Genomic DNA, 27,411 nt, shown 5'->3' with positions numbered 1-27,411 from the left:
TCACAAGGCCTTCTTTAGTTATGTCAGAAACCTGGGAGGCAACTCCCAAATATGCTCTGAGTTAGTGCAAAATGATAAAAAATTCACTGAACCCACAGACATTGCCAACATCCTGGCAGAAAGGTTCAGTGCAAACTCCCCCCCCTTCCCCCCCAAAAGAGCAAATGTCTATCCCAACAGAGTGTAGCCTTCCTGAGATCACAGATGCACAGGTGAGAGCTGCCCTCTCCAAAGCTAAAAACACAGCATCAATGGGACCAGATGGTGTCCCGGGCTGCGTCTTACACGAGCTCCAAGAAGAACTAAACCCTCATATAAAGTCACTGTTCAATCTCAGCCTTACTACAAGATATGTTCCCAAGGAATGGCATACAGCAACAGTGGTCCCACTCCACAAAGGTGGTGCCACAACAGACCCAGGAAACTATCGCCCTATAAGCCTGACTAGCCTGGTCTGCAAAGCTATGGAATGTATCTTCATGGAAATCATAAACAAAGACATTGGGAACCTCCAGACACTGGATCCTATTCAATTCAGCTTTGCTAAGGGCAGATCTTGCCTCTTGAACCTGGTCAACTTCTTTGAAACAGTTACCAAAGCCATAGATGAAGGGAAGGTAGTCCACACAGCCTACCTGGACCTCACAAAGGCCTTTGACACAATACCCCACTCGGGCATCATAAATAAGCTCACCAGCTTATATATCAACCCCTATGTCACAAGATGGGTTGCAAACTGGCTCAGGGATAGAACCCACATGGTCAGAATAGCAGGTGCCATGTCAGACTCTAAACCAGTTACAAGTGGTGTCCCACAAGTCTCAGTCCTGGGACCTCTCTTGTTCGGTATATATTTCTCCGAGGTACAGGCTAACACGGGTGGACTATGGCTGACCAAATTCGCAGATGGCTGCAAACTGGGTGCTATAATCGACTCTCCGACTGACACAAGCATCCTCCAAAAGGGTCTCACAGAGATGGATAACTGGTGCCAGAGCCATAGCCTAAAGCTAAATGCCAAAAAGTGCATAGTCATCCCCTTTGGAAAAAACAAAGTGCCCACAAATTACCACATAGGTGGTAATCCATTAAGTACAGAAGAAGTAATTAGGGACTTGGGGACCCAAGTAGATAGCAATCTCTCCTTTGACAATCATGTTGCCAAAGTGGTTAGAAAGACCTTCTATATAGCCCACCTTATCATGAAAGGGTTCACATCTAGATCAAGAGAGGTCATTGTGCCCCTCTGCTCATCACTTATCAGGCCCATAATTGAGTACAATGCCTCGTTTGGGATGTACCTTACCCGACACTTTCAGCAACTGGAAAGACCCCAAAAGTATCTCACCAAGAGGATCAAGGGGCTCAAATAGATGCCCTATGCAGTTCGGCTAAAGAAACTCCAGTTCTACTCAGTTTCGTACTGCCTACTCAGAGGCGATCTGTGTCTGACGTATAAAGCCATGTCCAACCCAGAATTAATGGGCATGCTTCACCTCAGGAAATCTAAATCCCTTAGAGCTACATGCTCCAGGGACCTGAACCTGAGCACAGAAATAAATAGGACATGCTGGAGGGACAGATTCATATCCCAGAGGCTCCCCTCACTCTGCAACAAAATCCCAATCCATGTCAGACAGAGCCCCTCACTGACCCTCTTCAAGAGAAATCTTGATGAATGGAAGGGAGATCGTAAGTTTACCCCTGGGATCTCTTCTGTGTCGCTGCTTAACAGAGGTACAGTAAACAAACCTTAAAAGGGCTACCTTCTGTGACCTACTATACAGAGGCACAGTCAACTAATCTAAAAGGGTGGTGAAAGCCAAACATACTCTGGCTAGGCTTATAAATGCTCTAGGGCAGATAGCCTAGTATCAACCTATGAACCATCCATTGCACTTGAAGATGGTCAGGGAAGGCCTCTGCTTCACGTGAATAGGAAAACTATTTCAGAGGAGGGGCAATCAATGAGACACGTATCTGTCTCACCAGCATGATCTATTCATATCAGAGATCAAGTTTACATCCTCGGAGTGGGTAACCCTTGTGCAGTTAGTTTTGCAAATATGCAACATTTCCTTCAGAGCTGGGTCAGACACTTCCTTGTAGGTCAAGCACACCCCTCAGTAATCATTAGGAAACTGAATACGGTGATAGGGTTGTAATCGGTCCACATATGACATGCTGTTTATACCCTGTATTTTTTTGTTGTGAAACTTCTGAGGACACTCCAACTATTGTAGGTGCCTGGAGAGATACATGTCAAAGGGTGCATTGTACTTGATTATTGCTCTGATGAGGACCACGTACAGTGGTACTATGACATCCTTACATCTGGATGCTATGCCCTTACTTATAAGCTGAGCCACACTGAAGGATCTCCTCACCATTGTGGACACATGGTGATCAAAGTTCAGATTACTATCTATCTATCTCTGTACCCAGATGTCTCCCCTCTGGGTCCACTCTTAGTGGGGTGCTATCAGTGTTGCAATCTGCAGAGGTACTTGATTTCCCAAATGATATTATTATGCATTTCTCACATTAAGTTTGAGGCCATGGTTCTGACATCAACCATTAGTGTGCATCAGATCTTTCTGTATGATACCAACATAATTTGGGGAGTCAGTGATTCCCCCATCTTGCAGTTATCAGCAAACTTGGTCAGTCAAAGGGCATTACATTTGTCTTCACATCTGAGAAGTACACCAAAACAGGAGTGGATCCAGCACTGAGCCCTGTGTTGCTCCTGTGGTGACTGGCCTCTTACTGGATGTGGATTCTCCCACTCTAACAATATATGTTCTATCCATGAGTCATTTTGTTATCTATCTGGTGATGTAGCGGTTTATGCCCAATTTTGAAATTTTATCCATAATACCCAAGTGAGATATTGTGTCAAATGTCTTGGCCAGGTCAAGGTGGGTGGTATGCACTGTTTTACCCTCATCCATGGCTTTGATGACCTCAAAGAAGTCCAACAGATTCAGCAGGCAAGACCTGCCATTGACAAAGCCAAACTGGGTTGAGTCTAGAGTCTAGAGATTTCCTATATCATTGTTAATCAGATCCATGATTATCCATTCCAGAGCCTTGCAAAAGAGACATCAGTCTTATGGATCAGTTGGTGGTCCCCCCTTGTGCAAAGGGATGACTGTTGCTGTATTCTACTCTATTGGGACAAAGCCAGATGGGGACTGTGGTTAAACAGAGATCTGAGTGGGTTTGTCTGTTGAAACTAACAAGGGATTTTTTTTTCTCTATTATGCACCCTCGCACTTAATTCTAGACAGGAATTTCTTCCTTCTGTAGTATAATATATTTATGTCAGGGGTCCACCAGGGTGGGTTTAGTTTGGTCAGGAACTGCAGTTTCTATGCAGTTATTTAAGTAGTTGTTCAGGGCAATTTGTGTATACTTTTTCACAGGCCGCAGCATTTTCAGGGTTGGGGGAACTTTAAAATTACCTATGCTATCACTTAATAGAACATAATTTGCCTTGGAAAATTTTTTAGGTTTTAGGATTTGATGGGGGTTCTACTGCTGCATTTTTTCAAAGGACAAAGATTTATGATCTGATCTTACCCTTGAAGACATTACACTAGGGGTAGGGAGCAATGCTTCCCCCATGTTTGTGCGTACTATGTAAGGGATATTTAAACCACTAGTGGGAGTGGAGACCAGCTGTTCCAGAGCAATTGCACTGACAATGTACAGAAATTTCTGAGCCTGCATGTTAGTGGTCATGTATGTTTTCCAGTTTATGGAGGGGTAGTTAAAATCATCCATTAGAATGTGTGTTGGGATGAATGATAAGTGATTCTAGTAACTTCAGGTATGCAGAGTGGTTGTACATGGTTCATGGTTGGGAATCTGTAGCTAGCAATGATGTGGTGGGGGGTTCTTATGGTCAGCTGGACATAGAGTAGGTCAAGGGAGTCATCCTGCATGATCAATATACAGGTGTGATTATTTTTTATGTAAATGGAAACAGAAATACCTCCTTCTTTCATTTTTCCTTTTCAGAGGATGGTCTGAATGTGTGATAAGCATTGTAGCCTTGTACTGCTGGGTTGCTTTCCACAACCTTAAACCATGTCTCTGTAACTGCACAGATGTCATTATTCTCCAGATTGAGGAGATCTTCCAGGAAGTGCAGCTTTTTGTTAAGACGCCTAGCTTGGCATTGGAAGAATTTGTTACATTGGTAGGTCTTTTGGTTTGGCACTACCTAAAAAAAGCATTATGAGAGTAGCTAATGCCTTTGCCAGTATTTGAAAGCCTAGTGGTGACAGGTGCAGACCATCTCTGACAAACCAGTGTAGATGTTAAATAATATATGAACTGTTTAAAAAATCAGTGTAGATGTTAGTCATGTCATCCCAAGCTGACAAATACTGGATCACCTTGGAATGACCCCAGTCCTTAAGCCAATTATTGAAGTCAATCATTTTCTGTTTCTATTGTAGTATCATTCTTGGTGAGGGTATAATGCTGCACATTGCAAGGCTCATACCAGCCTGTGACATGTATTCAGACAGGTCCATCATGTATCTCTTCTTGTAGTACAGGGAGGTATATCTCAGTTCATTCACACCCACATGGACTATGACTGATTCATACTGGTACTTGTGGCTGAGTGACCAAAATGCCTGCATGATCTGGTGAATCCTGGTCACTGACACTCAATTGACTGTAACCCTCTCTTTATCCAACCTGGTGAGGGGGGGCATCCATGTGTCCCACATTACAGTCTCCTGTGACCAAGATATTGGATTGTGTTGTGTTTCACCTTAGGGGCTTGCATGTGGAGACACTGTGATGTGTATTTTCCTGTGTAGTGGTTGGTGTTAACTTGGTTTTGTTTGTATACAGTTTCTCAGGGCAAAGTATGGGAGGTCTCTGAGGTTTTGGTAAGTTACTTGTGAGTACCACTGCATATGTAGATTTAGGTGTCAACATCTTATTTAGTGAGGGAAATGATGTGTGTGCTGGCAACCATTTGTCATTTGATTTGTCATTATGTGAGAGTTGTGTCTCAATTTTTATAGTTTAACTACATCTGTCACATATCGTGTTTGTTTGTTTCAGGATTAAATAATTGTCAGTATGCATGATACAATCGATACAATGCCTCAGGATGTCCATGTCCACCAGACTGGCACAGAGATAGCAGCAAAGACCATATCAACAGTTTCAGATTTTTAGTGTGGGCTTAACCAGGGAGAAGAGTGGGGAGATTTAACTTGACTGGGATGAGCACATGGATGGAGAATGAGTGATATACTACATGTGAACCGCAGCTATCCAACAAAACAATGCTGTTCTGTACACAACTCAGATCCTCATAAAGCAGCAGAGGGACTGGAGAAGGTTGCAGAGACAGTTATTTTTAATGGAAATTTTAACAATAGTCTTGGCATCTGTACAGGGCACTGCTAACTACCGCTATGCAGAGAGGAGCCTAGCACAAACACTAGGCTTATATAGAATCAGAGAAAGAAGTTTTACAAAAGCAAGGCATACAGACCGATCAGGAATACACAGAATAAGCTTTCGGACAGCAGCCCCAACTCAGACAGGCTTGCTAAAGGGCACTTCTGCTTCAAAAGTTCAGTCAGAAAACTTTCTTAATTTACAAATGCTGGTTTTAGTGCTCAAGTGTAGGGAAACCACACAATCTATATACGACTGTCCTGTAAAACTAGCAGACACAATGTAATCAATTACTACAGCAGCAGTGGAAACAGTTCAGTTTTGAAACTCTACTAAAGTGTGAGAAATGTAACAATTAATACAGGATTCTTACAAAATATAGTAAAAAAATATATCTGTAGCTGCCGCACACATTAGAAGTGAAACTTCTGTAATGAAGTGTGAAAATGTACTTATTTGGAAAATATTTGTCTCATATTTTGGTCTGTTCCACATAAAATGTATAGTTTTCTGGCAAACCAATCGAGATTGAATGGCATGCATTTTAGTTTCAGAGTTCACATCCTTCAGAAAATGCATGCTAATACAAACCCTCTAACATTCTAGCAATATTCTAAGTTTATAAGAGAAATATTTAAAATATGTCCCCATTTTTGTGCGTTTCTCTGTCCATTATGTTTGGCTTTGTCCAGATTTCTTGCTCCAAGAGGTTGAGAAGTATGCCACCCCCATTATTTTTGGCTAAGGTGAGAAAGGTATGATGCCCCTGTAGTATTTCCTTAGGCTGTAAGCTGTATTTCGTGTGGGGTTTGAATCCCTTGTCCCTCATTTTATATTCTGTGACCTTGAGCAAGTTACTTAACCAGACAGTGCTAGGGACAACTGGAAATTGGACCTAGGTTCTTCGATGGTCCTTTTGACTGCAAGCCTAGTAACTAACTATGACCTTTATATACTAAGCTGTCCCACCACCTCATCTGAATGATGATAATTACTAATGTCAATTACATTTTTACAGGGTGGACTGCATTTACTTTCACCCCTATGAGGGTCCTTTGGCCCTTCACTCCGGATATGTATAGATATACACTATATTCAATATTACACTAACTCAAAAAAGGGTGATAAACTTTCCTTTACCTCTATGTTGGTATTACTTCTCTGGTAGTTTATTTAGAAATTGAGCTTGTGGGGGATCAGCCCCCAACAACAGGGAATACAGCACTCGCAGTAGTAAGGTTCTTGGTATTAGAGTACAGGAGGTATAAAAATATTCAAGGAGTTGACACAGACTCAATTTGTTAATTATTTATATGGTTTTTGTAGTGGTTTAATACTCAAGAGACACTTCATTCAACAAATCAGATCCTTCTAACCCTTTAGATTTTATTTTTGTCCTCCCAGCTAACTATTTAGATAATCCCATTACTGAAATAACTAATTTGTTCCCCATTTCAGTTAACCATGTCTGCTGGGCTGGGAGTGAGACTTGAGTGGTAGGTGGCCTTCTTCAAAGGCAGCTCACTTTTTCTGATTTTCCTATTATCCTTTTATGCATCAAGGAATCACCTGCAGTGTTTGGGTTGTACAACTTGTGCAGTGTAGGGACAACTGCTGCTTTGGAAACTTATGTGGTCCATTAAGCAGCTCTGACCCAAGAAGGAGGTGATACTTCTGCTGGTTCACTCAATTTCAGCAGAAATGCAGTAGCAGATGCCTTTGAGACAACAATGGCCGGTTTATCCTAGCCTTCCCATTTGATTCTCCAGTGCCTAAACCAGCAATGAGAACCAAATAACCTGGAATGTAGCCAGGGCTCAATTTCCTTTGGCTCTTTGGCAACTGAGGTGGCTTGGACCCTTAAATTTCATGTGTTGGTTGTAAGGTGTAGTAGGGAATCTGTGGCAGGTGCTACTGGGAAAAGTTGCTTTTGATGTGTGCATTATCTAGAAAGATCCTCTTGATCTCAGCTAATATGGCAGCTTCATGTGCACATAGATAAGGAATACATTTTTCACCATTCAGATATTTGAATTTGGCTGATGCAAGTTTCATTGTGGTAGTGAACACAGTGAGTGAGAATGAAAAAAGCTTCACTGCTTAAAAGAAAAAAGTGAATACATTCCCATTTGGAGTTCGAGGTACAATCTATCTAGTAGAATAGGATTTTATTGTTTTAATCTTAAGAATATGTTTTAAAAGTCAATGAATGTAATTCCTCCTTGCAAAATTGGTTTATTGCAATATATTAAACTAAATCTGTGTTCAAGTAGAAGTCATACATACTTACAAAACATATTACCTCAGCTAGTTAATAAGGATATTAGAAAGTTAACCGATAAAATGTAAGCAACATAACATAAAGTTATTTTAAAGTAATATAAATTTAAAAGCTGCCAGTCACTATTTTAAATAGTTTGATCCTCTAAAGTTCCCTATTTTTTCTCATAAGTCAGTTGATTCTGTAAATACCACAGGAGTAGCTAATGCAACACTAAAAAAGGAAAAAAGCTGATAAACAAGTAAAAAGAGGTTAACAAGATAAATTGTTTTAACTGCCTCTAGGGGGAAAGTTTACTTTTAATATGCTAGAAGATGCCAACTTTATCTCACATCCACAAAGTATCACAAAATGCAGGAGCTAAGGCCACACTGTGACAACAGAACCCTCAAGATAAAAAAAAGGTTATGAGTGGTAGAATCATGAATTCATGTTTAGTCTTTGTATCAGATTATTAAGTGTGATTAATTGTAAAAGGAGGTTTTATTACCACAGCAAAGAGCAGTAACAGAATTGACAGCCCTATATCGTGTCTCTGTGAAACTGCCAATCTTCTAATACAGAAGATCCAGTTTAATTGAATGATCTAGATCTACAGCATATATTAAGCAATGTTTGAATTAAGACAGTAGGGAAATAAAAATGCAATATCACTTGTACTAAATATGTCCAATTTAAATTACGTATTTTTCTGCATCCAGACTTAATAACAGTGTTTGACATTATTCTGGCCAAACGTGCTCGTATATCTAGGCACTCATGTTATCATGAGTCTGATACTTTATGACAGCTCCACACTGATTCTGATACATTGCTGCTTGCAGATGAACGTCAACTGTCAGTGCCTAGATTCATGCAGATTTTATAATCAACACTGAAATATAATATAGGTCTGCAAAAACACATTGTAGGGTTATTTTTTGTCCTTGACAGATACTGTCAAAGACAATAGGCACATTTCTTTTTACAGTGGTGCATGGTGCAGATGGACAAAGCTATACTTTAACATCAGTGACATCAGTGTCGCACATATACCACAATAATTTCTCCTAATAAATCCCGGTAGTGGATATGGATAATTTTATACAATTTGTATAAATGGCTGCCTCATCATCGATACTTGAAACCCACATGTTTATAAAGAGGAACCTTTAGCTTTAACATAATACTGGGGTTCATTATTTCCCATATTTGACCTGGATAAGGACTATAATTGAACTGTTGTCAGTATGTCTTGGGTGAGATTTACAGGAAGGGAGTTTTGGTTGACATGCAGTTTTAAATAATATTTAGAGAAACCTTTACGTTTAACATTATAAGGGGGTTGGTGGTTCATTATTTCCCATACTTGACCTGGAATAAGAACTATAATTGAACTGTTGTCAGTATGTCTTGAATGAAATTTACAGGAAGGGATTGTAGGCTGACATACAGTTTAAAATAATATTTACAAAGAGTCTTCTTATTGAATATAATAATGTGGCTATGCATTGACTGTTAGTGTTCTACAGGCCTTTATTACTGAATGTAATAATGTGGCTATGCATTGACTGTTAGTGTTCTACAGGCCTTGTATGTAATCTGCATGAGAATGCTGACTAATACACCTAACCTGCTTTTTTATAACTTTATGTCTAAGTTTATTTGCAATATAACAGGGAAAAAGAAATAAAGAAAGCAGGAAAGAAAGGGAAGAATTAGGAAGGAATAATGTGAAAAAAGGGGGCAAAAGTAGTGAGGTAAAGGAGTAGGCACAGCCATACAACATATTATAATAATTAAGGGAAAGATATAAAGATCCAGTCAATTTCAATAAACAGTTAAAAAATTAAAACTCATTTCCCATAAAATCCCAAATAAACACTAATCAGGTAGAAATACTGTCCTCCTCTGAAGATGATTTTTGAGAGCACTCCAGTGATATGGGATCTTGTTTTAGCCTACTTTAGCATACGTTTTGTCATTTGGAGTTAACTGTACCCTAGGTGAGAGATAGTTTCAGCAATGTGATGTATTTTCTACCTGCTTAGACCAGTATTCACACTTTGGGAAGTCCAAATATAGTCCAACCAACAACAACATAAGTTGGTCTCAAAGTAGTAGTTTTCTTGTGCAGTCCAGTGTAATTTCTGACCCTACAATTAATCCTAAACTCCCTTCAATATCATTCCATAAAAAAAGTTATTTTAAACATTTCACAAAAGTATGTTCCCAAGATCCTAAATCAGACTAAAATGTTTTCAGCAGATGTATGCAGGATGAATTGTTGATGCAATGTACTGATTGCTGCCCCATCCCCAATAACCAAGCCCATCATCCATTGCCAGCTTCATAAAATACCTGAGACACTAATCAAACTCATTTCACCTTATCCAATGTAAGGAATTTAGTCCTCAACACCACCAGAACTGATGTTTTTGTGGGATTAGAAGTTGAGTGCCTACAACCATTTTGTAACAAGTGCAAATTTTAAAGGATGTTCATAAGCCTTGTACACAATTCATTCCCAGTAGTAAACTGAAGTGTCTGGAATTTTACAACCTGAGCAGCCAAAGCAGAAGGGCAGGTGCACATACCACTTACTAATAACTAAAATCAATGTGCATGGAGTGTTAGATCAAAGTAAAATCATCAGTTTCATCATTAAATAAACTTCCCACTTAACCAATCAAAAACAAAACACAATTTATAGGTATACTAACAGATCAATCCAATATAAAAACTTATTTTAGCATAAAGACAATACATGTCTCCAATGGAAGATAATAAATATAACATTATATATTAAACAGTTTAGAAAAACTTTAAAAAAATATTATTAGACATAATTAAATGCTATTAAGTGTTTTATGCCTGGTAGCTGGAAATCAAAACACACTCCTAAGAATACTTCTAGTAAAATTCATGTCTATAAACTTCTTACTTGTGAAATCAGCCTATGTAAGGTACTATAGCTACTCAAAAGGTATCCATAAAATACATTACTCAGAGCTTAGCTGCTCTTAATAACAACACTGGTTTTATACAAATATAAGTATTAAGTTTCAGTTTGTTAACAGCACTGAAGCCACCAAAGTAATTCCCTCTATTCTAATTTTGTGTCCCAGGTTCCACCTCTTGGGTTGAGAATGGCTTTTTCGATAATGCCAAAGTAAAAAATATTAAAACCCTGGCACAGATAAGAATGTAAAGAGCATTGTTAAAATTTGCATTAGTAATATCATACATGTAATTGTATGTTCTCTTTCTTAAGGGACATTCAGTCTTCCCAAAGTATAATGCAAGACAGTTGGCATATTTAGCCAAATAAACCACTCCACATGTAGCACAATTACTATTTTGGAAATGAACTATGTTATTGTATCCATTTTCCAGAATTATATATCTATATATGTACACTGCCCACAACTACCACACCTAGTTTTACCTTTTACTGGGTTAGTCTGGGAAATAAACAATTTGTTATACTCAAAAATCTTTTTCAAATTGTCAACTACTTTATATACAAATAGTGGCCATTCTCTCAAACCCTCGAGCACTTTACTGTTGGATCTAAACATGTTCCAACTATTTCTAATGATGCTTTTTTATTTTCTTTGAGCCCCCACTAAATGGTAGTATCAGGGGTCTTTGGAGAAAGGCATTTTTAGCATTACTATTGAGTACCGTCTCTTGTGTGTTGATAGGATCATTAATGAAAGCTGGTTCCAAGCAGGGTCTGTACTTAGCGTCTCTCTGTTAAACAAGAACCAATTGCATTTACAAAACTTTTTGGATACCCTGTTTCCAAAAACATATTTACAAATTTGCTGACCTTCAAAGCAAAAGTCTTATCATTAGATACCATATACAAAAGTCTGAAAAATTGCCCCATAACCAGAGTCCATGTTTGAGAATACAGATGGTTTCTCTGATAATATAAGTAAGAATTGTTGAAGGTGGGACACCTGAACAAATTAGATTTAAAGCCACCAATATTTCTAGCAATGGTAGTGTCCAAATAATTCACATGGGACTCGCTGTAATGATATGTACATCTCAAAAATTCCATGATGTTATTTATATAATGAATAAAGTCATCTAGCATTTCTTCTGGACCAGACCATACAATAAAGAAATCATCAAGATATCTCAAATATAACTTGTAATATGAAATAAATATCATAATTAAAAATTGCCTCATTTCCCAACCGTGCAAAACTAGTGTGGCAAAAATAAGGGCATGCACTGGGTTTTATTTTGGATTATACTGAACTGATATGTTAGTATATTTTAAATGGTGATTTGTTTTGGATTGGTTAAGTGAGATGGCTTCCTGGCTGTGGATTTGCAGTTCTAAGTGAGATGGTTATGTAATGATGAAACAGATTACTTGATTTAGTTATCAGGAAGTCTAAATGCACGTTTTATGTGGACAAAAACTCTTAACTTGTTGATGTAAATAAATTATTTTTAAGAAGTTTCTCACAAGTTTTTTTTTTTTTATCAAATAATCCATGCACTTTTACAACTTGCTCAGAAGGGTCCTGCATAAAAACCTTGAAAAGAATCAACTGACGAGTTATATTATATATATTCCCCTTGATCAAGAAATAGAGAACATTATATTGTAACATCCAGGAAAAAATCAATTCTTTCCCTCTCGAAAGTTGCCCCCAACCATAGAGCACAGAGACACCCACCTATGTAGATTTTTGTATATCCATCTTCAAAATTCAAAGTTCTTCTAATGGATGACAGAACAATCTTCATTGTGTACAGTGATATCTTGGTAGGATATGTCAACCAAAAGAACTATCTGTACAAATGGTGTATCTTTATTGAAAGATTAAATGAGCCCATAACAGTTTGTTAAATAGGAAACATGGAGGATACATTCAGTTTTATGTCTGGTGGTTTTCACAATGGGAAACCAATATTTGAAGGCACAGATAGTGGTGGTGAGGCCATATATTTATTTTCCATGTGTTATTATTTTTCACTATGGAATGAAAAAGGGATAGGACCTTTGGCAGAAGAAAGGTAGGCCTTAATATGGGGAGTATGTTGTTTCCAACATACATTTAGCCAAAAATGCTTTCAGTTTCTTAGTTTTGTTTCATGTTCATTTGTTCTCTGGGGAGAACTAGATCCCAAGAATGTAATGACAGTTCATTAAGAAAATTGTAATTTTTTTTATGACTGTTTTGGTGGGAAAGCTATAATTAAAACAACTGTCTTGGAAAGACGTGTGATGAGCTGAAATGTTTGCAAAAAGATGAAAAACAAAACTGCTTTAACTTAGGCAGACATTTTATGGACTTACAATATTAGAAATATGTCATCTTCATACAAATTGATAGAAAACAGACTTTTGGGAGGGAACTAAGAATTGTGTTTTAATTAAAGTTTCTCTTTAAAACAGTCTCATGTTTCAATACCAACATGAAAAGAACCAGAGAAAGAAGGAATCCCTGTTTTGTTCAGCTATCAGCAGATGTTCTTTGGGAGGTGAATGGACTCATCTTAACAGAAGACACAAAACTTACTACAGTTTTATTTGGACACACACTCATTAAAAAGTAAAAAATTGGCAGAGCAGCCATAAAATGAAAAATTTATTACGATTTATCAAATGCTTTCTGCAGTTTCATATCAGGAAATTATTCTCTGTGCTGGATTGGAAGAACACTAGGCATTATCTCAGGTTTACAAATTCTTGATAAAACCTAGTTCATTCTGAAAGGACTAGAAAGGACTCAGAATACCTAATCAGGCATCATCATTATCACTCAGCAGTCCAGAGGAAACTCATGTCTTTAAAAATATTCTTTCTCAACAGTCGGCTGTTGTAGATTCTGTATCTCAGACTGAAATGGAAATAGGTGAAGCACATTGGCTCAAAAGAAGGGTAGATTGTACAGCCTTCACTTCCCAGAATACATCTCCATCAGGCAAAAGGTTTAAACTTTCCTGAATCTTAAATTCTGCCCCTTATCTTCCTCCAAACAAATCTATAATTGAACAAACATGTTGCAGCCTTCAGTGGAAAAGTCTAAAAGGAAAGAAAATAATATTGTGTTTAAAACATTAACTCCAATTGTGGAATTAAAGACCATGGAACAAGCTCCAGTAACTAACAGGCAGGCTTCTACAAGAAAATCCTTGCATACTGGAGTATGGTATTGTCTTTCTTTATTTTATGATATTCTTCAATTCATAAGCCTAGTAAGAATGATAGCAAAGCTCCACTAAATACACTGGCTACATTTCTCTTCTGCATGACTATCCAGTTTTGCAACTAGTCAACTGTTTACTTTATGTACAGTATTTCTCCAAACAACATTCCCAGTATATGGTGTATTTGTAGGTTTTGGTGAGGAGCTTTGACTATGGACAAAGCATTTAGTACATTTTAATTGTATTAGTTAATTTTTATGCATGTTTTTTTTTGTTTTGTTTATTTATGGCACACTGACTACATTATGGACTTTGTGACAAGGGTGAAATAATCTCATTGCAAGTTAGGTAATTCAGCACACAGGTTGACAGCAACCTCTCCTTCATCCAACACATTGCCACTGTGGTCAGAAAGTCCTTCTATGCGGCACATCTCATTACCAAGGGTTTTGCATCCAGGAAGAAAGAGGTAATCATCTCTCTCTCTCTATTCTTCCCTCATTAGACCAATCATCAAGTATAATGCCCCATTTGGCATGTACCTCATCAAACACCTGAAACAGCTAGAAAGGCCACAAAAGTACCTCATGAAGAGGATCCTAGGCCTTAAATACATGCCCTACATGGACAGTCTCAAAACACTCCAGCTTTTCTCTGTCTTGTATAGTCTATTAACAGATGATCTCTGATTGACTTACAAACCCATGTCTGACCCAGCCCTGTTAGAAATGTTACACCTAAAGAAATCCCAATCCCTATGCACCACATGATCCAGGGACCTCAACCTCATTACCACAATCAACAGAACATGCTGGAGGGACAGGTTCATACCCCAGAGACTGCCCATGCTCTGGAATAGACTTCCCATACATGTCAAGCAGAGCACCTCAATGGCCCTTTTCAAGAGAAATCTTGATGAGTGAATGGGAAATAGATAGTTCACCCCAGAGATCACTCCAGTGGCTCTACTTAATAGAGGCACTGGGAACTAATGGCAGCATGATGCCAGGGCACTTCTATGGGCTAGGCTTGTAAAGGCTCCAGGGCCACTGGCCTAGTACACACCTATGAACCTATGTATTGATATCAGTTCTGGAACACTTAAGTACAATATTCTTAATACATGACTAATGAATAACTTTCCTCCACTAACTCTGTCCTGCATAGATTAATTCTCAGACACAAGGGCATTTGCCTTATTCTGCTGCGTGTTAACTGTGTGTTTTGAATCTTAAATACTGAATCTACCTTGACAATTATATTATGTTATCAGTTCAAATGCTGATTTACTGCTTTACCAGGTAATTACCACTATCAATTAATATGCCATTTTTATACCATGGAAAGGAAATGTTTTATGTACAATATATTTTATTATACAACATGCACAGTAGAATTAGCTTTACACTACCTTAGAATTTTTTAGCATTGATAGATAAATTAATATTGAGTTAACAATCTAGTGCATATATCTTCAAATGGAAATTTTTCATAATTATAACTAACCTGCAATTTGCAGTTTCAGTATGTTCTTAGAAAAATATTCCTTTATCACTTGTATAATTATGGTGTACTTTTCTTCACCATATGCATTGCAAGGTGGCAAATTATAATTGTTATTTTATGTTAATAATCTCTACTGATCAATAGTCAACTATTTTCAGCTTTAGGTTTCCTTTCGGGGCAGACTTATATTCCCTACAAGTGTTTCGCTGAGTGAGTGTAAGCTCATCTTAGTTCACACCACATTAGATACTGTTCGTAAGAAAACTTTGAAGCATTAAGATGAGCACTTACAATTATTTTGCATACTGTTTCTAAGGATTTTATATGTAGATTATATATTAACACATTATAAAGATGGATTATTAGCTTTTTACACTAATTTGCATGTTAAACAGGATGAATCTTCACAACCATAATAGCAAGCTAGGGGTAGCGCTACACCTATCAAGCTCCGGGTTTATATTTCTTCTGTTAATAAGTAAAAGCCTAATATTGTTTTCTTACAAGAAAAAAAAAGCTGAAAAAGACCTGTATTAACCACCTTCACAAACGCTGGGTAGGTTGGTGGATTTTGAGTTGCACACATTCTGCTAAGAGACCAGCTTAATTTTTGCATCTTGTTTGAAATGGGTTATTAGACCAGAAATTTACTGCAGACAAAGAAAAGTGTAGTTAGAGTTTAAACTATAAGAAGGACTGCTGTGACTTACAATTTTATGCTCCACATGAAGATGCCTCATAAACATTAATAAAGACTTATAAGTCTCAAAAATACCTTATCTTGCCAGGGAGTTACATTTTTGCTGAGTAGTGACTATAAATAAACTGCCAATGGGTCTAAGTTGAGTACCAAATGTAGATAAGATAATAGACAGCCTGTAAAAGATCTTCATATTAATGATGGATGGGCAGTAATACACCCTACTGATACAGACCTGTATTTCACCATCTTTGAAACTGAAAGTAGGACTGACTATTGTATCATATGCATTAAAATACTTCAAATGGTTAGGCTTGAGGACTGTACTAAGGTTCTCCCTGATCAAAACTGCATTTGTGATGTGAGTTTTCCCTACCTACATCCCCTTACAGGTTGGATACACAGCTGACTGAGCTGATGTCTTATAGCTTTATTAAAAAACATGTAGATAGTTGTCTGTCTACCTTACACAAACATATGGAAGTTTACGAGTTTCACTAGCAGGATTTAAGGAGGAAGTTAAAAAGACAGCCACTGTAGTTTTTAAACAATAGAAAGCTTGCAAGAAACAAGAAATCTAATTAGCAGAGTTACACATCACATAAGTTCAAAAGAGATCTAAAACCATCAAATAAAGAATGCATGTGTTTCATTTAATAATATGAATTGAAACAATTTAAATTAGCAGCAATCATACATAGGTATAAGAAATAACAGCACTTTCATGGGGCTAAATATAATGCTACCCATAAAAGTCTTGTTCAGAAATTAAAGGAAAGGAAATAGGAAATCAAAATTGTTGCTCTGAAGAATGCCATTTATAATTATTCAGATAATGATCTCCATGCTTCATACCTCATATCAGTCTAAAAACCACTGGTACACATCAGGCTATGAATTCTTAACCAACTATTACTCTTATAGAGATTCACTATACAATTAAGTAACTCCCATATAATAAAATACACATTGATAGATTACCTTCTGAATTGTATACATCATATGCATACTCAGATGTCCCTATTCTCTGATAACTGTTGAATGAAAAATAAGTTCAGTCATAGTTTTCATTTTCATTTTTCCCAACGTCAGTAGACTTATTTCCAAAATAAGGTAGAATCCTTACAATATGATATAATTGTTTGCCAATTTCACTGTTGCCATGGGAAATCAAGAATCTTTGTACAAGTCAGAGATAAACATTTATTGAAATAAGTAGTTTGTCTATCACAACAAACGTTCATAAAAAATAGACAAATGCCTTCACTACAGGATATACCAAAGGAATCATTTTTTCTTGATCTGAGAAAAAAAAAATTTCTTAATTAGAATGGCCAGTCCTTTGGCTTATATTACATGTTTCATACGTCAAGTCATTCTGTTGGCAAATATTATAGCAATAACCCATGCCTGGGTGTGGGTAATGCTGAATATACCCACGGTTGGTGTGGTTTGGTCATGAGGACGAAGCCCGAGTGGCCAAACAAAGACAACCGTGGGTAAATCCGCCATTAGCCACACCCAGAAGTGGGTTATTGCTATTATACAATGACATTATTTAAGAAACAAAAATACTTACTTTTCTTAAATAATGGCATTGTATAATGCCTCCTTGCTGCCCTTCCGCAGCCGCCTGGTATTCTGCAGCAGTTCTTATGTACTGTGCATGCATATGCTTACACAGTACATCAGAGCTGTGGGTGGAAGCAACGGAGAAAGCAAGATCTCCATTGCTTTTTACAAAGTGTCTCGCTATTTTAAAGGAGTTTAACATAGCGAGACAGCTTTAAAAAAAGCAGTGGAGAAAGGAAGATCTCCGTTACTTTTTTTAAAGCTGCCTCACTATGTTAAACTCCTTTAACATAGCAAGACAGTGTCTAAAAAGCAACGGAGATCTTGCATTCTCTGTTGCTGTAAAAAAAGACTTATACTAATGGAAAAAGTCCGGGACCTTTTTCCATTAGTATAAGTCTGATTTACAATGTGCACGCTGACCAATCAGCGTGCACATTTTGGAATATTAATGGGGGGTTACTGTATAATAATTATTTTACCACAAAACTATCACAGGTAGTCCAATAAGACTTAACCTCTCCTAATTTTAATTCCAGTAAGGCATAACCTCTACTAATTTTATTCCAAATTGGAGCAACATAAGGCTGACCACTTACCCCAAAGTTTTTAATGTTCTAGCTATAAAATTCTTAGTGGTTTATCTGTAACTACAAGCACAAAGTTAGTTGGATTTATGCTCATCAATATATCTGCTTCTTGTTTTGCAGATGATGGGGTTCTCTGGCTTAATTCTTTGGAGAACCCTTTTTCGTCATACCTGATTTTGCCCTGAATTAGATGTTACTTACTTACTTCAAGGAGAAAGTAATCTGGAAGGAAGAAACAAAGGTTGTGGCTAGGGTAGAATGAAAAACTTCATATGAAAGGTATTTTGGGGTTGTATTATTACTTGTGCCACAGTGGTACGGCGGTAGCGTTGTTACCTCACAGCAAGAGGTTCTCCCGTTCGAATCTCGGCTGGGCTTAGGAGTGCCTTCTGTGTGGAGTCTGCATGTCTTCCCCAAGGTTGGGTAGCATTCGAAAGACATGCGTAAATGGGCGTGCCTTCGTTGAAGGTTGAGCTGGCAACTCGGCGTTTTGTAAAAATCTACTGCCAATCATTAGCGGACCGGAGTTCCGCTGTGGCGACCCCTTACCAGGAAAAGCCGAAAGACAAACAACAACAACAAAAACAGGCTTCTTATTACTTGAGATATCAAGTAAAATATGAAATTCTTCAGAGCATGTGAGGAACTCAAAACACACCTCATCAGCAGTAGAGGTTAACCAAGGGATTCATTTTTGGTATAAATTGATACTCTCTTCAGACAAAAATCTTTCTCGTTTTCCGAGACTGTGCAGACCACTTCCTTAGTTTAGTTTAGTTTTGGAAATATTTGGAATTAAGCCATTAAATTATAAACAAACTCCTCCAAATTTATTCTGAAGAGGTTAGGATATACAGTTTAAGCCAATGACTGATTTAATCAATAGCAGAATCTATCCAAACACCACATATCTACTGTAGTGGTTAGCGTTGTCGCTTCACAACAAGACATTCTTCTGGTTTGGTTCTCAGATGGAGCTCCTTCTGTGGGGAGTCTGTAGGTCCTCCCTGCAGTTGAGTGAGTTTTAAATACATGCAGGTAGGTGAGTGTATGTGCCTTCTGTGTAGGTTGGGCACCGGGCTGGCAACTCAACACCATACAAAACACTACTACCAATCAATTTGCAGCCTGGTGATCTGCTGTGGCGACCCCTAACTGGAAAAAGCCAAAAGAGAAGACACAACTACATCATTATGAAACACACACCTATTAATGAAGACCTGAAGCACATGCAGGCAGTGGCCTGGAAAGTAAGACTTTTCAGTTTAAATGGAACAAGATACTCTTCACTTACAATTATTATAAGCTACAAGTGTTGCATTTACATATTTTTAAATGTTACACTAATGTTGATATTTTTCACTAACACATAATAGATGTCATACTGATGATGCCAGTTATGCACACATAATTTGGGATTTCATTGTAGTTTAAATGGCATGGGAGACAGTACAGCACACAGTCTCGTGGTCCCTGCAGATGGATTTGTAATCTCTAGGCCACGAAGGCTTCTGGTTGTTGGGTTTAGATATCAAATGCTTTACTCTCTTTAGTAACAGATTTTAAGAAGTTGCACTAAATGTTGCTGCTATGCGGTTAATGCTTTGATAGCCAGATCCCATAAACACCACTATGCAACTGTTAATATATGTGTGTAAATCATGGTGTCTATTTTGGTAACTCCTAACAGTCAAAAGCTTAAAGAATATTAGACTATTTTTATCTTTTGCTGATATGCTCTGATATTTTGCTGAGACACCCTGATTTATATGGGTCCACTTCTTAAACTTGAAATATTGAAATCTCAAATTTCAGTATTTTGAGCCGAGAATGTTGAAAGTGCAGTTTTTCGAAACTGCACTGTTTTGAATCTTTGTTTACCAAATCTGTGTTGCATTTACTATGGTGTAATTCAGTCTGTGCTGTCACTTAGTTGTGCAGTATGGCGGGTGATGTTCATGTCTGTACGGAGATTCAGGTAGGTGTTCAAATTTTAAGGGCATTGTGGGGAGTTGTAGAAGTAGGTTGGGGTAGGTGTGTGTGTGTGTGTGTGTGTGTGTGTGTGTGTGTGTGTGTGTGTGTGTGTGTGTGTGTGTGTGTGTCATTAGTGAGTTTAAATATGACTGTCTTCAGTGGGAGTGTAGGGCAAGTCATGGAAGATGTGTGGTCCATTTTGTTCGGGTTAGTGTGACTTCAGGATAGGTATATATAAGTAACGGGGGTGTGAGGGTGCAGGGGTGCTTCTTTTTGTAGTGTTTGTGATGTTTTGGGTAGAGGGTTATGTATTTATTTGTGTTTTCTTAGACTGAATGTTATGAGTGTTCGTAATTGTGGTGTTTTGTGTTTTTGAGGGTTCGACATTCTCGACTTGAAATACTGAAATTCGTGATTTCAGTATTTCGAGGTTAAGAAGTGGACCCATATATATATATATATATATATATATATATATATATATATATATATTTATACACACACACACATATATATATATATATATAATGTATACACACATATACAGTGAGAGAGAAAGAAAGAGATATACACGCACTGCCACATTAGACAGAGGCACAGTTTTACCTCGAAAAAGGGCATAGCAATATTAATTTAAAATGGGTGGCAAAAGCCAAACACACTCTGGCTAGGCTTATAAATGCCCTAGGGCAGATAGCCTAGTATGAACCTATGAACCTATAAATGTAAGCAGCAAACATTTCCAACATACTTCTCAACTGTACAGAGTTTTACAGAATGCTCACATTTTGCCTCATATTTTTTGATTGTTCCTTATAAAAGTTTTGGTTTTCTAGCAAATCATTCAGGATTGAAATCAGACAATAATGGCAAACATTTGAGTTTCAGGCTTCATACTCTTCAGAAATGGCTTACTAATGCAAAACCTGTTATTCTATAAACTTTCTAAGTTTGTAAGAGCAGTATATTTAAAAATTGTCCCAATTTTTGCCCCCCCCCTTACCTGTGGCTTTGTCCAGGTTTCTTCCTATAAGAAGTTGAGAAGCATGCTTTCCAGTTGGACATAACCTCCTTATCATATACAATACCACTTTATACTATTTTGTGATGCAAAAAGTGTGATGTTTCTGCATGTTAATCTGTTGATAAGGAGGGGAGAGGTCCTGGATTTTTTCTTCAATGATGAAAATGTCTGCCATGACATCAAGAAAGACTAAACCCATTACGCCTCAATTCCTAAATTAATGTATACACTACTGTATTTTCATGTTAAAAGTGTCAGCAGTAGTTTCTTAGTTCCTATAAATTCAATTTGCAAGCTAGTAAATGAAGATGAAGTACATCACATTGAAAATTAACAGTGATTATAGTAGTTAATCCACAGGGTAAGTAAGCATTTTCTCCCAGTAAGTTGGTCTGCTTACCAACTATGCATTTTCAATCATATGTAAATGACTGCCCACTACCTACCATGACATAATTTTTTGGGTGGGGTTTATAGAAGAAATGAGTAAACAGAGAAACAAAAAAAAATCAAATAACGGGCTATTAATGTCTTTTGAAATATCACTTCCAACTATAAGATGAGGAATATAATGGGGAATGAAAGTAGATGTAAAACAAACATGCTTTGAAAAGTGAATAAAATACTTTAAAAGTGAATTTCAGCCCTCACACCCGCTATTATTCTCTACTGCAGTGGTGGTGCTGCGGTAGCGTTGTCGCCTCACAGTAAGACCTTGTCCTGTTCGATTCTCAGCTAGAGCATCTTCTGTGTGGAGACATGCGTGAATGGGCATACCTTTGTTGAAGGTTGTGCGTCAGGGCTGGCAACTCCGCATGTAAAAATCCACTGCCAATCATTAGCAGACCGGAGTTCCACTGTGGCGACCCCTAACCGGGAAAAGCCGAAAGACACAACAACACCCACTATTATTCTGAATTAGTAACAGCTTGCATTGTCAATAAACTACCCAGTGATTTTAATCTTATGAATGCTAGTGTATTCACTGTATATTACAGAAGACAACAAAAATCGTTCCCTCTGTCCAGTTAATGGCAATAGCCATAAAACTATTATTATTGTTATTATTAATATATATAAAGGTATCGCTTTTTGTTTCAGATCCATACATTGACCAAGAAATCAAAAGGGACAGTGGTTACAAAACAAAGAATAATCATATCTTATGAAAACTATGAAGAGGAATTATAGTTTCCTTCTAAATGGTCTCCTCTCTTAACTAGTTATCTCCCTTCTACATTATATCCAGATATGTGAAAGTAAATGTAGTGATATCAGTACACTGACAAAATCATATGAGGCTTCAGACACTTTCATTTTTTACTCACTAACACTTAACTGATATCTGTAACTCAGTACCACACTAAAATATACATCTCTAAATGCTGCTCCCACACTTGAGAACTCTAAATCATGTATCAGCTTTTGTTCCACAATTATCAATAAGTTACTGTCAAACGAATAATCCTAGCTGTAAATAAAATATAAACAGATATCTATTACAAACAGAGATTTGATTCGTTTGCATCATGTTGATCTTTATAAGCTGTTGTATTTTTGAGGTACTCTGAAAAATGTATTTAGATGAACGCAGAGATTATGACTGGTTATATCAGAGGGGGAAGTGCTGGTCTGCTTATTGTAAGCATATTGATTATATGTTGTTATATCCTGCCAACATATATGTATTTGTTAGTGTATCTTCAACTTAAAGTGCATATTCTTTTCTGATGGATGATGAAAATGGGTCTTTTGAAACAAAACAACTCACTCAATGGGTGAACAAATGAATATGATGAAAATGGGTCATTTTGAAACAACCAACTCATTGGGTAAACAAACTGATACATACATATAAACAAGCACAAAGATAAATAAAATTGTAACCTACAGGAGTATATTACAGAGGAACTAGAAATACAGATCTACACAATTAAAAGCAAATAGAAATAAGTAAGAAATCATGCATATATATGCACTAGAGCTGATTTATCAAGTTTGCACAAAAAATTAGGCAATAGAGTTATGATACCTGGAAAATCCATATAAAGTAAACATTAACAAAAGCTACAAATTACATTATATTTATTTGTCAGTGAAATTCTGAACATATTTTATAGAAACAATTTGTACTGTACATTGTACTGTATTACTTACATAGTTTCTAATACCATGAGTACCCATAATTCATGTTACCAGGTATGGATATTTGGAGCTTCAGTAAAACAAATACCCGACAGAGGGATTACAAACATAGATGCATTGCTTTAGAGTTAACAAAAATAATTCTAATCAATGTTAAAACAAGGAATCATTTTGTGAAGGATCTCACCTGGGAGATAGCATTGCTTTCTGCATTAAATCTGTCTTCAGGACCTTTCTGAGATGTCATTGACAGTAATTGCATTACCTCTCATTGCGTCATGTCCATAAGGTCTCACAAACTGAAACTCATTCCTTCTAGAAGTGGATGTTAGGTAAACCTTCTGCATGCAAGGGGGCTGACTATGTCCAATGGGTTCTGTTTCACCATAGTCTGAAGGCTGTCCAAAACTGTAATCGATAAACGCTGGTTTAAGTAATGATGACTGCCTCCATCTTTGAAACTTGATGATAAAAATAATTATAATGAAACAAAGAAACAAAGCTGACACAGAAGCAACAGAAATCATTAAATACAGAGTCAGATTAGAGGCATGCTCTCTGTTTTCTGACGGTTTGGTGTCATCCAAAAGCGGGCTTGGGAAGTTGTCTGATTCTGCGACAAATATGGTGACGGTGGCAGTGGAGGAATGAGATGGCAGTCCATTGTCTTTTACAACTATATTAATTATTTGTTTAACCGGTTCTTTTACTAGAACAGGGCGGGATGTCCTAATTTCGCCAGTGTGATATCCTACTTTAAAAAGAGTAGGATCTGTAGCCTTTAACAATTGATAAGAAAGCCAAGCATTCTGTCCAGAATCAGCATCCACTGCTACCACTTTAGTAACCAGATAGTTTGCATCCGCTAGAAGTGGTACTATCTCGATTCCTAAATGAGCTTCATCACTTGACATTGGGTACAGGATTTTAGGATAATTGTCATTCTCGTCTTGAATGAAAATATTCACAGTAGCGTTTGTTGATAATGGTGGGGAACCACCATCCACCGCTTTAACAACCATAGAAAACTCCCTAAACGCCTCATAATCAAAAGAGCGCAAAGCATAAACGTTACCGTTATCTGGGTTAATGGAGACGTAGGTTGAGATCAGAGAGTCCCCAGCATAACCAGGAACAATGGAATAAGTTACCTGAGCATTTTGGTTCCAGTCAGGATCTTTTGCCTCTACTGTGTGGATTACATATCCCGGAGGATTGTTCTCCCTGACATACACATTGTATGTGGCTTTAGAAAACTGAGGAGGGTTGTCATTTATATCGACAATCTTAAGGTAGAGGGTCTTTATGGCTGAAAGAGGTGGTGAGCCCTTATCAATAGCGGTGATTGTAAGATTGTATTCGGGAACCTTTTCTCTGTCGAGGGATCCATTTAACTCTAGTGTGTAGTAGTTCCTGTATAAAGGTTGCAGCTTAAATGGAACATGTTCTTGCAGGTAGCAGTTAGTTTCTCCATTGTTACTGGAATCCAAGTCAACAATATTTATAAATGCAATAACAGAGCCGGCAACGGCGTCTTCCGACATTTCATTGGAGACGGTTGAAATGGTTATCTGAGGTGCGTTATCATTATCATCAAGGATTTCAACAAGTACATCGGTGTCAGCAGTCAGTCCACCTCCATCTTTAGCCTCTACTGTTAGTTCATACCGTTTCACTTCTTCATAGTCTAAAGTCCCCTCCAGGATTATTTCTCCACTAACTGGGTCCAGTTTAAACAACGAACGTGCTGTTTCAGTTCGTTTTTTGAAACTGTATCGTACTTCTCCATTTGGTCCTCTATCCCTATCTGTTGCACTTACTTTAGCTATTAAGGTATCTTTTGGTGACCCTTCTCTTAGGCTGGTCCTATAAACTGCTTGACTGAATTCAGGTGTGTTGTCATTCACGTCCACAACGCTGATGTGTATCTGTGCGGTACCAGACCTCCTAGGGATCCCATTGTCTTTTGCTGTAAGGATAAGAACATGATTGCTGTGTGTTTCGTGATCCAAAGTATTATTCAGGACGAGCTCCACATCTTTGCCTCTTTCCCTGTCCACCACGTTCAAGTAGAAGTAGTCAGAAGGGTTAAGCTGATAGTCAAGAAGTGAGTTTGCACCAATATCACGGTCCTCCGCCTGGCCCAGCCTAAAGCGAGCACCTGGAGATGTCAGCTCACTGATACTTAATATTATCTCGTCGGGTACAAACACCGGGGGGTTGTCATTAATATCCTGAATTTCAACTTCTCCAGCAAATACTCGAAACGGATTTTCAACAACAGCCTCAAATGTCAGGATACACGAAGGCGTTTTGTCACACAGTTCCTCCCTGTCTATTCTCTCTGTAAGGTACAAATCTCCGGTCTGTAAATTAATATTTAAAAACCGAGTCTTTGTTGTTGAGGTAATTCTCAACCGCCGGGCTGCCACATCCTTGAGAGGTATCCCCAAATCATTTGCAACATTTCCAACTAAAGATCCACGATCCAGCTCCTCCGGGACAGAATATCGTATGGTGCCTGAGGTTAAGCACTGAAGCGAATAAAATAAAAATAAAAACAATTGCTGCTTGACACACTGCCACCCAGGCTTGGTCGTGGTGCCCATCACTGCACGAAGGTTCTTGGACCGTTTAGGTTGTGTAAAAAGGTCTCAGACTGAAAGGGAGGAAAGACAAACGACCGCAGTTTATCTGCTTTTCACTGAGACTGTCTCCAGTCCTTTCACACTCCTCCTTGTGTATGACGGTTTGTTTAATATTAGTTTGGGAAATAAGAGAAACATTTCACCACACTGGCAAAGAGCGACGCGCAGTGTTTAAAGCAAAAACTGCAGCTCCAAATTATTTCCGTCACAAGGAGGATGGAACTCTAATGTAACCTTATCTTCAAACATCACAGTAAGCGATGCACAACTGTAATGAAACCACTTTAGATTGTTATATAACTTTCGCCAGAGTCTATGCCACCTTCCTTAATTATTTCATCAGACATCACTAACTACTGAAGCTGACTAGAAAATAACTTGCATATTTTGGACTGGACAGAGGAAACTCATCTGATTGTTACAAAAGCATTTATTGAAATATGCCACTACACCAAGTGCCAAATTATTTTTGAACATATATTTTACTACAAAATTCTTCACAATCAAGGACCATATAAACAATAAATAACAAACACAGAACCATAACTCAAATACATAACCATTATAACGTTTTTTACAGATGGGTAGGCAAAATAAGGTTACTGCATCAGGTATACAACGTCATAATAAAGACATATGTTAATGAAATGTCTTTATAAGGTCATTACAAAGACATTTCAATAACAGATATCAATATAACTATTTAAAAATATAAAATTCTTCTCCATTTTTACTTCCAGTCTATTTTAAAACATAAACTAAAACAATGAGTGTAGAGACAAACCAATCAGTGAAAACTAAAGGAAAAATCTGGCCAAGCTGGAATTTCAGCTGTTTGATTGCTTAAACCTTTTATATTAGAAGCACAAGATATATGCAAATACACCTTTCAGGATATTAAATGTGCTACCTATGTTGTAGTTGGAGTACTCATGCTGAAACCCACTAACTGTGGATACCCACTTTTCATCCTTCTTAGGCTTCATCAGCACAGCTTAAATGAGGTCTGGAGAGCTGAAAAGTCAGCAAGCAAAGGAGAGTAGTAGTAGTAGTGCTGAAATTCAATTCATCCTCAAGTCTTGGTGAGTACCTTCACAGGTGGACCCTGTTTTTATCAAATCTCACCAAGGCAACATTGATATATAGACTGCATTTATATAACATATATCATGGACAGAAGTAGGTTAAAAACAACAAAAAAAGATAGCTGGATGCATAAAACCCAGGATAAAAAAGTGCCCAATCCTGGTAGGTGCACTGGTGCCAGGACTGGAAAAGATGACAGTGTAGAATCCTCAAAATATGGAAACACTCCTACAATGAGGGCAGGCCAGGCCCAAGAGAAGGATGCCCCCCCTGTTGTAGAAGGAAGTAGC

At 37.7% G+C, this 27,411-nt stretch overlaps 1 protein-coding gene across 1 annotated transcript; it reads right to left on the bottom strand.

Moving 5' to 3' along the window:
- Nucleotides 1–23,310: 23,310 nt before the first annotated feature.
- On the bottom strand, nt 23,311–26,115 carry LOC122799775 (protocadherin gamma-A11-like). Its single transcript, XM_044069068.1, has one exon. The coding sequence runs from the start codon at nt 25,994–25,996 to the stop codon at nt 23,612–23,614; it is 2,385 nt and encodes a 794-aa protein (XP_043925003.1). The 5' UTR covers nt 25,997–26,115; the 3' UTR covers nt 23,311–23,611.
- Nucleotides 26,116–27,411: the final 1,296 nt, after the last annotated feature.

Source organism: Protopterus annectens, chromosome 4.part0, assembly GCF_019279795.1.
Source record: "Protopterus annectens isolate FY-2018-M chromosome 4.part0, PAN1.0, whole genome shotgun sequence".
Taxonomy (NCBI): Eukaryota; Metazoa; Chordata; order Ceratodontiformes; family Protopteridae; genus Protopterus; species Protopterus annectens.
This window is presented reverse-complemented; position numbering and strand designations above follow the sequence as displayed.